Consider the following 17336-nt stretch of genomic DNA (forward strand, 5'->3'; position numbering starts at 1 on the left):
GTGAGATGAGCACTGCATCCCATAGTCGCCTTTGATTGGACTTAACCGTCATGGGGTCCTTTACCTTTTTTTATCTTAAACTGCAACAGCACCACGGAACAGTGGTCAGGTGAACAGTGCCACCCCACCATCCATCCTCTCCTGTGCTGCAGGGTGTAGTCTGTAATCAGACAATCCAACCTACCCACTTGAGTGGCAGCTTTACCTGTCACCAAAGCAACAGAGAAAAGCCAAGAGAAATCTCCTGTAGTCCTGTTCAGCTGTGTGCAGGCATTCTTCCTATCTCCACCTCTGTTTCCAGAGTGACAGGTTTTGTATGGAAAACCATCAATGAAACCTGCCAGTTGAGCTGAAGGAAGTTGCTGTTTCCCAGTCCAGTTCTAATGTGAGTTCCATAGCAGCTGCATTGTCTTCTTTTACACTCCAGCTTCACTGCCCTAGTGTCACAGGATATCCAGGATATCTTCTGGTGACTCAGCTGACAGGAGGTAATCTTTCCCTCCCAATACCTTGCATCCCCTCCCCCTCAAAATCTGTTCTGGAAGGTGTTCCCCACCTTCCAACTCTCCAGATCTAGAGGGGGATCTAGAACTGTCCAGATCGTATGCTATAGGGGGATTGCCTAAAAGTGCCTCCTTCCCAGTTCTCCTGACAGATTCCCTTCTGTCAGCAGACCAGTCGCCATTGGATATCACCCATAGTCTTTAGTACTCAGATGAATTTATGCGGCACTTGAAAGACTCCTAGTATGGAACAAGTAGCTTACAGGTTTACCTATTTCCATTTATTTTCTGCAGGACTACGAGTTGCAAACGATGACATACAGAGCCATGGTTGACTCCCAGCAAAAATCTCCAGTGAAACGCCGAAGAATGCAGAGCTCCTCTGATTTCATTATCCAAGAGGTAGCTGGACGTGCCTTAATATATAATGCTTTATAATGGCCCACATTCCACTTTTGCATTGTGAAAGCTTTTGAGCCACGTTCATGAAATACTTTCAGTATAAATATACAAAGCTAGTAATTGATCATGTTACACCCTGCTGCTTCATTTTGGGTGCGGCTAGTCTGGCTACAGCTACTTGGACAATATATCCAGCCAGAGAGCCCAATGTGGCAAACATTAGTCACCTGAAGTTGCCAGTGTTACATAGATTAGTTTACCACATTATTCCAGGGTACAGTTTCACCAGTTTCCATATCATCAACTTCAGTGGAATGTGCAAACGTGCAGTTGTGGAATGGACTGTGGCCAGTGCCCGTGATTCTGGAGAGAGGTGGTTGCTCAGAGGTAGAGTACATGATTTGCATGAAGAAGGTTCCAGGTTCAACTACTGGCATCTCTAGCAAGAGGAATCACAGGTTGCATGACAAGGAACATCTGGTGGATGGTATCTTGGAGAGCTTTTACTCATCAGCATAGATAGTACTGAACTGGCCGGAACAGTTGGTCTGATTCAGTATAAGGTAGATTAGTGTGTCCAAAAGAGTTAATGAGGGTTTGTAAATGGAAAACCCCAAATCACGGCAATTTAGAAGTTCAGTGTAGGTAGGGAGTTCTTTAGATTTAAAGGATCTAAAGAACTTAGATTAAAATGGATACTGGTGACCATAGGGTAAAAGTACAACAAACTGACCAGCGTTTGGAACCTATCCCTGGCTGTTAATGAAATGAGGCTGCAAATTGACATTTCTTTGTTCTAGAGTTTGCAAGCTCACCCATCAGCAAGCTAGAGATTAAGTGCAATCGAGACTGAATATAATCACAGACTCTGTGAATGATAGCCAGAACACAAAGAGTTACAGAATGATATATGAAGGGTTATGTTCCTTTATATGGCTGTAACCCTCATGACTTTTCGGGACCCTGAAGCATCCTTTTCTACTGAATGATGTCCCTGCTTCATACAGAAAAATGTGTTGGGATTCATTGCATTCAATAATTCATAAAATAAATGATTTAAGGCGTGAGGGGTTAGGAGGTTAATCCCATGATGAATTTGGTCCTTCATCTTTCATTCTTAAGAGCACCTCCACACCCGCTACCCCCAAAGCAGACAGAAGTCAACTCCTCTCAACACTCTGTTTGTTACACTGATTCTTCTAAGAATCTGTTGGACTCAGGGTAATCTTTCTAATGTGTTTTGTATATTATGATTTAGGAAGACGCAGTGCATTTTTATTTCAGAAATCATCTTGTAACTTTATTTGTTCTATATAAAAGTAAATAAATTTAAGACACTCCATTTCAGCATGAATCAGTACTGTTCATCTGTTTCATTGCAGTTTATGGACTTACGAACACGCTACACAGCTTTGGTGACCTTGATGACTCAGTATATAAAGTTTGCTGGTGACTCTCTCAAAAGGCTGGAGGAGGAAGAGGTAAGTCAGCAGATAACTTTCAAAGGGATGGTAAAACCACTAAGACAGCTATACTTTTTAAAGTATAAGGATAGATGATGTGAACTCCTTACGTACTCTCTAGATATAAAATGAAGGTTGACATCACGTATCCAGTGAACACCAAGACTGACCTGAAATTATCCACTCTCATTGTCCTTACTATTTTTACTACTTTAGTTTGCTAAAATTCTATTGCAGGATATTGGTTCTATATGAGAATTTCCCTAAGTTACTGAGAAACTTGTAAAATACCTTTATATTTATTGGCTTATAAGCTCTCTCACACTGCCGTGCTTTCAACTTAGCAGCTGGATTTGATAGTAGTCTAAGTAGTGATGACAGGATGGACAGGGTTGGGAAGTATGGCAAAGGGAGGCATCTGCATGCAAGCAAAGATATCTCAATAGTTCCTGTGATGTCTAGTATTGAACAAGGCCAATTCAGAAAAGAGTTTTCTATTCAGTCTGCAAATAAAAATGGCAGGCAGACAAAGCTGCCAGTGGAGGCAGTGCATGTGGCTGATGAAACGGAGGAGAAATTTAAATGGTCTATTTCACTGAAGGAGAGAGCAAGAGTACATGGGAAAACTAATTCTGAGCCTGTGATGAGAATAAAGAATAGAAGTCTGAAGGCAGGGCATTATCCCATGGGAATCAGCCCAATTCAACAACCCACTTGCCTTTCAGAAAGGTTGCACCCTGAGAACCTGAATAAAGACTTTGAAAAATATTCTCACAGTGTACTGATAAAGGTGGAAGAGAATATTCAAACAGGTGAATTGTTAGCCATTGTTGCAAAACTGCCCTAAGCAATTTAAAACCAAGGAAGGAATCAGTAAGACAATGCAGCAACAATTAAGACACGTGTCCTTCTGACAGGTGAATACTACGAATACATTACATAATATGTCTCTAGATAGCAGCAATTTTAGAACAGCTACCCCACAAGAAAGACTGTACAAATTCCAAAGAAAATAAATGTTGAAGGCCAAGGAAGCACAACTTGTTTCTGTTCTGTTTCAAAGGTTTGCACAGTAGAAAACACAGTTATACAGCATAGTCTAAAAGTGTATGAACTAAATTGTGGTATGATGCAAAGCAACATCAACCAAAATATGAATTCAGTATTGTTATGTTATTCAAATAAATAGTGATGTAGTGCTGGCCAGTTCCCAAAGCAAAATAATTTTGAGGAAGGGTAATTTGGACATGAACCAAGAAAGGAAAAATTTGAAGATACCCTTTCTTGCAATCTTCAAATGCTGAGAGTTTGACACAGAATGTTGTCTGTGCTTTGACCACTCTATTCACTGGTGTTCACAAAGAAAATGTAGAGATGGAAGTGGATATGTTTTTTTAAAAAAGGAAGGGTTTTTTCTAGCTGAGTCAGTGCTGCATAAAGATGTACATGACCATTCAAAGCTACTCGAAGAAGACAAAAATCATAAACTGAGAGAGGATGTCAGGAGAACAAAGTATGGAAACACAGGAAACGAACAGCCAGTTTTTGAATCGAGAATGTGCAGAGAAAGCATAGGCCAAAAGGAAGAAATAAAAAATAAAGAGGTACATAGTTGTATTGAAAATCAGAGGCAATCATAACGAATATAATAGTATTATAGAAATAAATACAACTTCAAAATCATTCCTAATCATCACTTGAAACTTAAATATGTCTTTGTGTGGTGCGAAAATTGATTTAAAACTGATTCAATGGAGTTGCAATATTTAAACAAACTGCTAAGCTGTTGATTTGCATAATCATTCCTTTTATTCATTTATGTAGCAACATCAGCTACAGAAACCTCCCAGCTGACAACTTGTTTTGCTGATCAGGATTAGTGGGCGGGGAGATAATTAAATTATTACATTTTAATGATCTTTAGCATTGGTGTTTCCAAGTATCTTGTGGTTTGTGTTATATACCAGTAGATGTTGCATTTATTGGTGTAATGGGACATCTACTGGAAAATAAAATCTCATTTAACAGCAATAGTTAGAAAGAATTAAATTCAATCCAGAAGGAAATAAAGCTGCCTTTGCATTAGTATGTCTTGGTGAGTTAATGATACTGTAACATTGTGCTAGTCTTTTGTTAAAAGAAAGAGCATTATATTCAGAGTCTAAATAACTATTGTTGAAGGACATGGCTAATTAAATGTGGTTTCTTGCTACTTGTATCATGTTTTACACTAAAACGCTCTCCTCTTCTTATTCAACTAACCATCAAATGAGGAAGTGCTTTTTTCTTGCATGGTGTGTTTTGCTGAGAAGTTGCTCTGTAGCTTTTAAGCAAGGACTCATGCAAGTGAGCTTCTGGGCATCACCTTCAACCTATGAAACAACTCTTATCCTGAAAGCAAAGGGATTTTTCTTGAGGACTTCAGCTGGTGGATTCCTTCATGCAGCTTTCTCTTTACTCTAACTAATGGTCCCTTTCTGATGGTGACAGTGGTGGTGGGAATCCCTCAGTCTGTGCTGCTGACATGCTGTAGTTGAAGTTTGTAAGTATTTTCAACTGTGCATTTTAACATTACAACATTACCTAACGTTTTAAAAGAATGGATTTCAATGTTTCTTGTTGCCTTATTTTTTTGGCAGATCCTGAAGAATAAGGAGGCACTAGTACGTGGTGAATATTCTGATCTGGAGCAGCAGCAAAAAGAAGTAATGAGTGAGAACAGAAAACTTATGGAGAGAATAAACGAGCTTGAGGAGATGTTGGATGAGTTGAGGAAACAGAAGTTCCAGTTGGAAGTAGAACTTCCAAAAGCAAAGGCCGATGCAGAGAAAGAAATGAAGAAGCAGCAGACAAAAATGGAGGAGATTTCTCTCCAGAAAGCCAAGGCTGAGCAAGAAGCAAAGCGCTATCGCATGGAACTAGAAGATGCTCTTAAAGAGAAAGAAGACGCAGAGCAGGAATTGGAGCGTGTGAAGCAGCTCGCTTTGAAGACTGAGGCTCAGAGAAGTATGGTTGAAGAAAAGTTCAGAGCTTTCAGAATGCAGCTAGAGGAAACTGCTGTGGCTAGAGATGCTCTTGAAGATAAGTTAAGAAGGAAGGACACCAATCTTCAAGATTTAGAGCAGCAAAAGAAAGCACTGATGGAGGAGCTGAGGAAGAAGACTGCTGAAGAAGAGAAGCTTGTGAAACTCATTAAGGAAATGGAACAAGACATGGAGTTTCAAGGTAGCCTGGTGAAAAGCAAGTGCAGAGAAAAGGAAATAACCGAAGTCAGAAGGCAAATTACTATAATAGGACAAGAAACTCTGTTGCCAACAGGTTCAGACATTTTCAGAGAAAAGCAAGAACTGAAAAACATTGAGGAATTCCAGCAACTGGTGGATGAGCTAACATTTGCCAACAAAAAGTCCGAGAAAACCATCAAAGACCTAAAATACGAACTGTGTGAACTTGAACTGCAGAATGCGTCTGCTGAAGAAAAGGCTCGCTTACTAAAAGAAAAACTGGATGATGCCAATAATTCTCTCAGGCGCCTTAAAGTAGAGCTGGATCAGAAAGAGCTGGTAGAGCAAGGATACTTGGAGCAGCTGAAGGAGCTTGACAGGCAGCTGCAGAAAACCACAGGCAAAGCTGAAGAGGTAATGCAAGAAGCCATGGATCTGAAGAAAATAAATATGAAGTATCAAGAAGAGCTGAGGTCACTTCAGAAGGAGAAGGCACTGTTAAAGATGGAGCTGGAAGAGTTGGCTAGGACACACACACACACTGGAATTACTATTCAGCAATTGCATTCCCAAATCACTTCTCTTCAGCAAGAAAAAATGGCAGCTGAACAGAGAACTGTTTCAAGCAGAGGGGAAGCAACCAGCCTACAAGAACAGTTAAAAAAAATGCAGGAACAATTCCTTCAAAAGACAAGAGAAGAAAAAGAAAACCAGCTGAAAATTCAAAGACTGAAAGATGATTTAGCAGATAGCAATCACTTAGTGGAAAAGTTAAAACAGAAGGTTGAGGAGCTTTCTAGATGGAACAGCGAGACCAAAATAATGATGACTGAAGTCCGGACCGATTCAGAGAAGATAATTCTTGAAAGACAAATTATTGACAGAAAAAATGATGAATTAAAAGCCCTGGCTGAAGGTTTCAAAGAGCAACTACGTATCACAAACGAACAACTGCACAAACAGATAATACTTGAGCAGGAGCACTTGGATCACATCAAGAGATTAGAAGATGAGCTAATAAAAGCAAAAGAATTAGCCGGTGAATTTAAGCAGAAATGTGACAGGGACAATGCTTATAACATGAATGCAGAGATGGAAATAAGAAACCTACGTACTCAGATGAGCACATTCACTATGGAAATGAAGATGAACGAGCAGAAGGTCCAGCAGCAGCAGTCCCATATTCATGAGCTCAATAGCAAGATGAAGAAGCTGCAAGATGACTTGCATCAGAAGACCATGGAGGAACAAATGGCACGCCAAAATGTGGCTTTACTTCAGGAAGAATCAATTGCGTTCAAGCATTCTGCGGAAGAGTTTAGGAAGAAATTTGAAAAACTCTTGGAAACTCACAACATAGCGGAAAATGACATATCTGGTATCAGGATGGAATGCATCACCCTGCAGCAAGAAAACCACATGGCTCAAGACAACATTAGAATGTATAAACTTCAAATTGAAGACCTGCAAGACAGACTTCAGAAATCCCGTGAGCAGCTTCAGCAAGGCAAGCATGCAGAAATGGAGTATGTGCAGAAATACCGCAAAATGGAAGAAGAATTGCAAGTGCAGAGGCGGACAGTAGAGAACTTGAAGCACCAAATAGACCTGCAGAAAAGAGATCACGGCAATCAGCTGCGTTGGTTTCAGAATGAGATAAACAAAAGGAACATCCAGTTAGACTTTGGGTGGAAGGGAAATGGGTTTAGTTACTTGGGAGACACCTCCCCAAGAGATTTTGAACATATTAACCTCTGTACGACCACATCTCCTTTATTAAGAAGGAGACACCTAAGTGGCTCAAGTTGCAAATCTGAACCGCTGGTTGCACAGAAGTTGCAAACAGTTGCCACTGATTCATTGCAACGAGAGAAGCCATTCCAGTTGTCCGGAGTAACCCACCAACTGGAAAATGGAATAAGTCAACAGTCCTATGCCGAATATGTTTCCCAGACAAGCACAGAGTTTGAGATAACGGTTGATAAGAGCAACCCTATCACAAGAATTTCAGAAATAGATAAATTGAGAGACGGCAAACTCCTCAGTTCCAGGCTTGAAGAGAGTTATGAAGTGGGCTTAGGGAAGCGCCTGCATCCATTGGAGGTACATGGCACATTTGATGGCGTTTGATATTGCTTGGGTGGTGTTGTTACAACTTTCTGTTCTCCTGTAATCTTCATTGCTTTTCTGTTCTATTTCTATGTTTTCATCTTATCTGATATCGTACACTTTCTTAACATCTGGCATGCATTAATCCGCATTATAACCCCAAGACTTTTGTGCAGATGCAGAAGTTGCTTGCATGTGTGGAAGCAAAAATTTCACCCACCAACACCCACCAAAAGGTTCCCCATTTGTTTAAAAGAGGGAGCCCTACATACCAAAGAGCACACTTCTCTGCAAAATGGTGTTTGCCGGATAAAAGCAGCAGGCAGAATGATGTGTCTTTACACCATTCTCTGCCCACAGTTGTCCCCACACCCTATGATTTCAACAAGACATGAGGTGGAGGCAAAAAGTGCACTTCTAACCTTAAAAGCTCCCCATCCAACTGCCAAATGATTTTTTGTGGCCTACAGAAGTCCAAGATCTCTCTTAAGTATTGTACTGCACATACAACAGGCCTGGCTTCGTAGAATGAAAAAAGAAATTCACAAATCCAAGTTGTTCACATCCGCATTAGATTTTTTAAAGTGGCACTTGGAGCAAGAAGGTGCAGTCTCTTATTTCTCCCAAAGGAGCGACCCTGCTCAGGGTTCTCTCAGCAGTTCCCTCCAAACTGGCCATTCCTGTGTTTTGTTTTTCTTTCCCAGCTGCACTCTGTATTCCATAGCTACTGAGCATGCTCTGAGCATTGTCTCCTTTGAGGGTTTGTTTGGTTTTGCCCCCTTAGGTTTTAATATATAGTGCTTCTGTGAATCTTGGGGATTTCCTGCCTTCATTCACCACCTGAGTTTGCAATTAGAAGGGTGATGATATTGCTAAGAGATAGTTTCTCTTTTTACACTTTGCTGTCATTCCATCCCACTTTCCTTCTCAAACCAAATTCCATATTGCCAGGGTTAATAAAGTTTGCTGATTCTTAGTGTTTGCTGTTCAGATTCTGCATCTCTCCCCCTCTCCCTGTTTATGGGCTAGATTAATAACTTGATGCTATTTTCTAAGTACAGTATCCTTCATTATGTCAAACAATTCCTATTTACAGAATCTCCAAAATGAAGATTTATCAAAGATCAGTGCCATCTTAGAGGAAAAGCAAGCCAAGGAGGTTGCTCTGATCCCCTCTGAATATGATAATATCAAATTTCAAGGTCTCCGGCATGATGTAACTGCCAAGCAGTTGATTGAAGTTAAACTTCTAGACCTGAGCACAGCTGAACAGCTTCATTCAGGAAAGAAGGCCATTGCTGAGGTTCAAAAAAATCTCGAGAATTTTTTGACTAAGCCTACTGCAATAGCTGGGTTGTATATTGAATCTAGTAAAGGGAAGGTCTCATTTGCTTCTGCAGCTAAGCAGAGAATAATTGAAAAAGCATCTGTGTTAGCACTGCTTGAAGCCCAGGCCGCCACTGGTTTTATCATTGACCCCACAGCAGGTCAGAAATACTCTGTTGATGATTCAGTTGCCAAGGGACTTGTAGATCATGAATACAAAAGCAGGCTTCTTGAGGCAGAAAAGGCAGTTTTAGGATATCTATTTTCTGGGAAAAAGCTGTCTGTTTATCAAGCAATTGAAACCAGAATCCTTGAAAGGCAGAAAGGCAAAAGTTTTATTGAAGCTCAGATAGCAAGTGGGGGTATTATTGACCCTGTGAGAAGTGTCCGTGTGCGTCCTGAAGTTGCGGTCCAGCTGGGCTTGCTGAACAACACCGTTCTGAAATTTATATATGAACATTCCAGTAATAAAAAAGTCTTCCAGAACCCAAATAATAGGCAAGCCATGTATTATAATGATTTGCTGAAGCTGTGTTTACTTGATATCGGAAGCAAATGCTTCCTGCTCCCTGTTGGGGAGAGAAAAATAACCACCCCATCTGCTGAAAAAATTCATAAAATATCAGTGGTAGATATTACAACTGGAGCAGAAATGACCTCCTATGAGGCTTATAAAAAGTCCCTGATAGACAAAAGTACCTACCTCCAGCTGTCAGGGCAAGAATTTCAGTGGAAAGAATCCACATGCTTTGATCACCATGGAAATTCTTACCTTGTGCTGACAGACCTAAAAACTGGAATGCAGTTCAACATTGACGAGGCATTAACTGATGGCAAAGTTGATAGAATGCTGGTCAGTCAATACAAGGAAGGGCAAATCACAGCCAGCGAGCTTGCGGATGTTTTGTTGAGCAATTCTAAACCACGCACAGATGTCAACAGCCCCATTGCTGGTGTCTGGCTGCCCGAGACAAATGAGAGAATGCCTCTTCTGAAAGCTGCTCGCAAAAACCTAGTGGAGAGAACCACAGCGCTGAGGTGCCTTGAAGCACAAGCAAGTACAGGAGGTATAATTGATCCCTTTACTGGGAAGAGATATAGTGTGGCAGAGGCCTTGCAAAGGGAGCTGATTGATGAGGCGTCTGCTAAGCACGTCCAGCAGTGTGAACTGGTCTTTACTGGGATTATTCACCCTGTAACAAAGAGTGTTCTGTCAGCCGTTGAAGCAATGAACACAAATGTCCTAGAGAAAGAAATGGGCACTCGCTGCCTAGAATATCAACATCTGACTGGTGGATTGATAGATCCCAAGTCTCATTGCAGATTATCGATGGAAGAAGCTATTAAAAGGGGCATTATTGATGCCGTCACTGCTACAAAGATGAAAAATGACAAATTCTACTTAAAAGGTATTACGTGTCCCAAGACAAAGAAGAAATTGACGTATAAAGAAGCCCTTGATAATGCAGTTTTTGACTGCCACACAGGGCTACGATTGCTAGAAGCAGCTGAGCTCATTTCCTCAGGAATTTCTAGTCTGTATTTTTCCTCACAGTCATAATTTAACAATGGAAGTTATTAAATTGGCCTGCAGTAATTTAAACCATCTGGCTCATGGAAATGATTCCCTATGATTTAATTGGGTTGTAAAATAGGGTTCCTGGCTGATTTCTTAGCAGAACAAAGCATTTTGAGTTTGCTTATGTATAGTTTTCAGTGTACAGTAGATTTAACGTTGCTCCATGCTTGTAATTATGATGCACAATTTGATAAGAGTTAAGCACTTCTATGCCCCATTGATTTTGGTGGAAATTTAAGCTAATGCTTTAGTTCTCCTTGAAATCATTAGGACCTGAATGTACTTAAAACTATCCCTGAATTGTTCCTCTATGTTGTATAAATGGCATTAGCAGCTTGCTAACTGGGATCACTGTGGTAGCAATGTGTTGCAGAGTTGTTGTTTTTGCCATTCCAGCTGCTCTTGGGAAATTTTCAGAAGTGAAACAATATGCCCTGTTGCATTTATATCAGTGTATGATGCAATACTATCCTGCAAATATATATATAAAAATCTAGAGTTGGAAGGGACCACAAGTGTCATCTAGTCGAACCCCCTGCAATGCAGGAATATTTTGCCCAACGCGGGGCTCAGACCCATGACCCTGAGGTTAAGAGTCTCATGCTCCACTGACTGCGCTATCTCCATTGATTCCGCCAAAGTTAAACAGGGAGCTAAGTATGTAAACCCTCCCATTGAAGTCAATGGCACTTGAATATTTGTGTAGAACTTAATATGCAATATCATAAATAGATTTGACAGGATGCTTGCTTGCCGGTGCAAAGTTTACTGTGGTGTGGGTTCTGTCATAAAGACTGGATATTCTTCTAATGGCATGTTTACATGGAAGCAAGCCTCTCTGTGTTAGGTGGCGGTTACGCCTTTGTAACAGCACAGTGCTCCCCATGTCTACTCAGAAGAAAGTCCTCCTGAATTTAATGGGTTGTAGTCCTTAAGTGGGGATAGTATTGCAGCCCAAGTTCCATGGAGATAAGATTCTCAGTGACACTGGAAATTTCAGAGAAAATGATAGACTTCTGTTACATGATTATTATTTTTCTGGTTTTCCTTCTACTACATAATTCTTTACATTAAAAAAAACAACCATATTAAACTTAAACCTGAAATCGACAATAAAGTTGGCTACAAAATTAGTAATTTTCCTTCTCAGGAGAAACATGTAAGATGCTATATTAATTGCACAGGATTGAAGTATGTTACTGAATTTCATTGTCTTCTTCAACAACATGATAATCTAGAACTGGGTGTACATCTAATGCAAAGGCTGAGATTTAGAGTGTTTTTCCTGGCAAACCCTTGCTTAGATTTGACTTGTGCAGTGGTGGCTGGGAGGTTTCTGTAATGTGAGTTCCATCATCTATGTATATGAATGTGTTTATATGTATCATAATGGCTATCTTAGTTTTTTCAGATGTTTTGAATTAATTACTTCAATTACTTTTTTTATTATTGTTTACCTTTTTTTTAAAAAAAAGCATGCATAAGAATGACTGTGGTAATGGGGATAAAAAAGAAAGAAAGTAAAAATAAAGCTCATTATCTGGCATCTTCCACAATAAAATTTTTGACGGTGTAACTGTTTTTCGGGTTGGCTGTAACCTTAATATACCTACAATTTTAAATATATATATATATATATTTGCAATGCTCATTGTTCATCAGAAGTCAGTGGAAGAGGAGAAGAAAGAACACGTCGAAAAAGCTGGGGACTTACTGAAATGGGTTTCAAACATCACCAAGAGCCTCGGCAAAGGCGGAGGAGAAAAGTCTGAAAAAGCAGATTCTCCTAAGAAACAGGTATTAAAACACTGCTTGAGAATAGATGCTGCCAGATGCATGACACAGTGTTGTTTTGTCTTTAAAGTGCCAAATGTGGCACAAGAACATTTCATTGTATTCAGCTTACATTTTACTGAAAGAAAACCCGTTGAACTTCCTGGACCTAAGTCAGTCACGCCTATTGATATCAATGGGTCTGCTCAGAGTAGGGCTGGCACTGGATACAACCTTCACTTTAAAGTGCTTAAGAACAAATATAATTTACATACTAGTGTTTTTATTTAAATTCACCAGACTACATAACTGATACATGGGTGTTTTTTCCTGAAAGACTACATTCAAGACAAAAAGGAGAAACAGTGTTTGGACAATAATATTCCCTACTTATGATGGGAAATGATAATACCTTCATTCCTTTCCCACCAGCTGTTTCTGGCTAGTCCTCTGGATGTTAATATGGAGGTATAATTTTTTTATAAGTTACAGGAGTTGTCAACCTTTGAGGCCCATTCAGAATTCACAGAGTGTGTACCATGGGTATGATCCATTTGGTTTTTTAATCTCTTCCAGGTCAGCACATGCTAACCCCCCCGCTAAGTTCTTTTACATGGGTTCTAGGTAAAAGTTTGTCTGGTAGAATAGAAACAATCCTCTTGAATTTGCATGAGTTTACATGGGATGCTGCCCACAAAAACCTATTAGATGAAAGCTTACAGAAATAGACTATATTAAAAATCACAAATCTGGCGTTTGCTAATATCACAGAAATCTGGATCCAAAGCACCGCTCTTCATATATTTTCACAGTTTTTACAGAGGATCATAGCAAAACTATCAGAGTAGACGAAGAGGTGGCACACGATTTAGTGATGGTTTTACAGGGATCTCCTGCAGTTGGCAGCCACAAAGCTCTGTTGTTCGCATCCATCGCAAATGGCACCAGATCCATGATTTTCATGGTTTAGTCAATGGCAACAGATGTGACATGTGATTTGATGGTGGTTAGGTAGGAGAAATTTAAAAACCGTTTGGAAGGGATCATTCCCCCCTTCCTGACTCCTGTAGGCTCCCCACTTTCTCCCACTGGCCACTCCCATTTTCTTACTTTCAGCCATCCCCGTTTCCCACCTAATCAGGTGCTGAATTGAGCCTGTAGAACTAACAGAGGAAATGGAAAAGAGAATGACTTATTGTTTCCTCCTTCAACTCCACTGATGTTTCAAGAGGTGACCTCATGATGAAGGGGGCAGTGAGACAGGGTGTGTATCAGATTCTTCATGGGGACAAGGGGGCATTCTCAAGGCCACTACTACCTTGGAAACTCCAGGGACTTCATAAAACCCAATGATTATAGGCCCAAATCACATTGCTTCCCCCAATTTATTAGGGAGTATCAATCACACAATTTAAGTTTATTATATTTACCCCCCACACCCCATTTCCAAATGTCACACTGTATTCAAATAAGGGGTGGGGGTGGGGGGCATATTGGAGGCTGAGTAGGAACCTGAAATCTCACATCCGCCAAGAGTTAATGTCCGAACCAAACCCTTGAAATCTGCAGTCAGCCCTGTACCAGCAAGTAATTTGAAGAACTTAAATGATACAATATTTTACTGGTCCCATTGCATGATACCAAGAAACTCTTCAGTCTTTCATACTTGTGTTGTGCCTAATATAACTGGAAATGCATGTGTCCACATGCATATTAAACACATGGAGAAAATGCTACACATGACATTACTCAGCGTAGTTTGTCCTTGAGTGCAAGCTGCTGCTTCCAAAAAGTGCCAGGACTATCGGTGGGCAATCTAGATCTGGAACCCAGGCTGTGGGTGGCGTTTAACCTGTTGCCCCTCCTATGTTCCTGATCTTGGGGGACCCCCAGTATGTGGAATTTGCATTGGAGGAAAAGATCTCCCATTGTTACAGACAGATGTTCCCCCCCTCTGCAAATTGTAGACACGTGGTGAGATCCAAATCAGGGTCCCAGCATGAGACAAAGGGTTAAAGACTGCCCCTCCCCCCCTATCCACCTCACCACGATCCCATTCTGAATTGGGCTTCCTGTCCTGGCAATTTGTGAAAGAAAAAGCTTGCAGACGAGTACAAACTGCCTGGGAAATTGACACGGAAATTGACACGTATCTTTTGGTGCATTTAATTGTATGATTTCCAGAGAAAATTAGCACCAAACAACGAAACACTTTTATATTTTCATTAGAAAAACCCTTGCTTGCAGTTTTTTATAGATACAAAAAAGCCACTTACTGAAATCCGCCTCATCGTCATAATGTACAGTTACCAAGAAGCAGTTTTAAACCACTGGGTTTGCATTCCCTCTTCACCATGAGGTTAAAATGGGCCACCTGTATCACATGGCAATCTTTTTCTTTCTGTCTAGTTTCTGTAAATTGTGGCTTACCTAGTATGCTAAATAGCATTTGTAAGGGGAGTATCTTGAATATCTGTATCCATCGTAGTATATAGTAGCTCCAAGGTGCAGAGATTGTGTGCACCAGCAGAACATTTTCACGTGACTTCTGTGAGCAGTTATTGGGTGGTGCTCACAATGAGTAAGATTTCCTTCTTCCAGTACTCAGAACAATTTTGGAACTATTATAACAAGGTGACTGTTGCATTTTAATTTAGTATATGAAAGCATGGTTCCATGCCCTGTATCCATATACTATGCACCCCATGTAGGACTTTCAAAAAAGAAATATGAAATAGACTAGACCAGAATTGATCTGATTAGTTTCACTTCTGTCAGTTCTATGGGATAAGAGAAAGCAGGGGTACACTTAAGAATTGGGAACCCTCATGGTTGAAAAATGGGTTGTGTGTGTATAAGGCTCATCCACATTTTCAGCTCTGGTTAGAGTTGGCAAGCTATAACTTTTTCCTTGATATATGGAGAGTTGCATTTAATATTGTTTGAGAACTCCTGGTTTGGAAATACTTGAGAATAAAAGATCAGTATCTTGTGTAACTATACCATTCACACAAAATCCACAAAGGAAGTTAAGTGAGGTAGTTGATTTCACTTATTAAAATACTGAAAACCATAGCTTGGAAATTGCCTAGACATCTTTGGTTGCAAGACATCCTGCGAGGGAGTAATGTCAGACCTTTTGACTTCATGTATCAAGGCTGTTCTTAATCTAGTAGTTGATTATTTACAAACCGTCTAAAGCAACTTGGTAAGCATTTGGTCCTCCCATATGTTCCTAACTACAACCTCCAGTATCCCTGGCCATTATCCATTCCTACTGGAGCTGATGGGAGTTGCAGTTCAGCAACATCTGGTCAGAAACAAAGACTAGAACAGTTTAGACAAAAGTTTTGAAGAAGGTCACCTAACAAATATTTTTAGTAGTGTCTGTATTTATACCTGTCCGTATTTATACCTCAAATTAATTATGGTTCTCATGTTCCCAGTAATCTATAAACACAACCTTAATGTTTCATAACCAAGCATGTCTTTATGCCTCATTAATAAGGGACAAGTTGGCTAAAAATGGATTTGCAATATAGGCTATTGCTGTTATTAAAGATACATTGGGTTGTACCTGATGCTGCTGTCACACGTGCTCAAAAGACTTCCCGTCATACAATAGGCTATTTTGTGTTTTTATCTTGTATTTTCATACTGTGAACTGTCCTGAGATCTATGGATGAAGGGTGGTATGCAAAAGAATAAATAGACTTGCCACCCCCTCTCCCCTGCAACTCCCTGTGCACCCTCAAAATCTGTTTCAGAGGGTTGGGGGAACATGCAAGGTGAGGAAAGGGAAGTCTCCTTGCACAAGCAGAACACTGTTCATACATCGCTGGATACCACCCATTATGCCCTTGATAATGTTCCTGAAATGCTCACTCCTTTCTCAACTTTTTGCTTTACCTTTTATGTTCATTTCTTACCCCCACCCCCTTTTTTATTTTATTTCTAGAATGCAGTTGTGAACATATTTTCCTCCTTTTTCCAGATATCTTCTGACGAACTGTTAACCAAGAAAGAACAGATATCAGAAGCTTTGCAAACAACACAGACGTTTTTAGCGAAACATGGTGATAAGTAGGTTCATTGTGATTATTGCATTTTAAAATTAGTCGTGCCCTTTCAGAATTTGTGTTGAGGACGAGTTTCAGCCATTCTATATATAAAATCAGTTGCAGGCAACAGATGTCCTCTAGTTTCAGGAGTTCTTATATGAAATCTGAAACAATGGGGTGTGGGTGGGTACTGCCCCTTCTACATTATATATGGCACCTCACTTAATTCAACTAAAGCAGAATGTTTGCATTAATTAATGGTGGTACTAATAATTGCACAGCTTGTTAGCAATGTATCCCTGGGAATAACTGCCCATATGACTTGCCACCACTGCCAAGTTATCAGCTTACAAAGCAAACCTTTTCTCCAGATCTGCTAGAACAGGTCTTCATAGCACGATGTTGAATTCCACCCTATATGTTTATTACTTGAGAGAACAACTAATGTTTAGAAATTGCTAGCACTTCCATCCACATCTTCTATTCCCCCTCCCAAAAGAATGACAGATGAAGAGAAAAATGAAATGGAAAACCACGTGAGGTCCCTGCAAGAAGGTTATAAACTGTTGTCCAATGAAGATTTGAAGCAGTTGCAGCAGGAACAAGATTCAGATAATGAAAACATGGATGAAAAGGTAGTCAACAGTTTGAGTTATGGTGCTGGCTGTAGTATATATGCTTTTCTGAATCTTGCATGGTTTTGGAATTTTGTATGAATACTAAAAACAAAAACAAAAATCCTCACCGAATTGTGTGTATCACACAAAGAAAATCAGAACTAAATGAATGACAGCTTTCAATCGGTTTGTGGAATTAGAATTATAGCTGAATGTCTATAAATGGACAAGTGGAAAGTTGTATATGAACAGGCTTTTATACCTTGTGTCTTGCATGAA

General features: G+C 40.1%; 2 protein-coding genes across 15 annotated transcripts in view; both read left to right on the forward strand.

Annotated features, from left to right (window-relative positions):
- The window catches only part of DST (dystonin), a 299556-nt gene that overhangs the window by 154569 nt on the left and 127651 nt on the right, over positions 1-17336 (forward strand). For all 14 annotated transcript variants that reach the window (XM_082218107.1, XM_082218116.1, XM_082218117.1 and 11 more), the window contains 5 exons: positions 798-905; positions 2288-2386; positions 12269-12403; positions 16374-16462; positions 16940-17075. In XM_082218107.1, coding sequence (XP_082074233.1) covers positions 798-905; positions 2288-2386; positions 12269-12403; positions 16374-16462; positions 16940-17075 — 567 coding nt within the window. The remainder of the gene's footprint in view (positions 1-797; positions 906-2287; positions 2387-12268; positions 12404-16373; positions 16463-16939; positions 17076-17336) is intronic.
- LOC309529881 (desmoplakin-like) lies at positions 7740-12182 on the forward strand. Its single transcript, XM_082218309.1, has one exon. It carries the CDS (start codon positions 8774-8776, stop codon positions 10586-10588), a length of 1815 nt encoding a protein of 604 aa, XP_082074435.1. The 5' UTR covers positions 7740-8773; the 3' UTR covers positions 10589-12182.

The sequence above is a fragment of the Podarcis vaucheri genome (genome assembly GCF_965113315.1).
Source record: "Podarcis vaucheri genome assembly, chromosome: 3".
NCBI classification, from domain to species: domain Eukaryota; kingdom Metazoa; phylum Chordata; class Lepidosauria; order Squamata; family Lacertidae; genus Podarcis; species Podarcis vaucheri.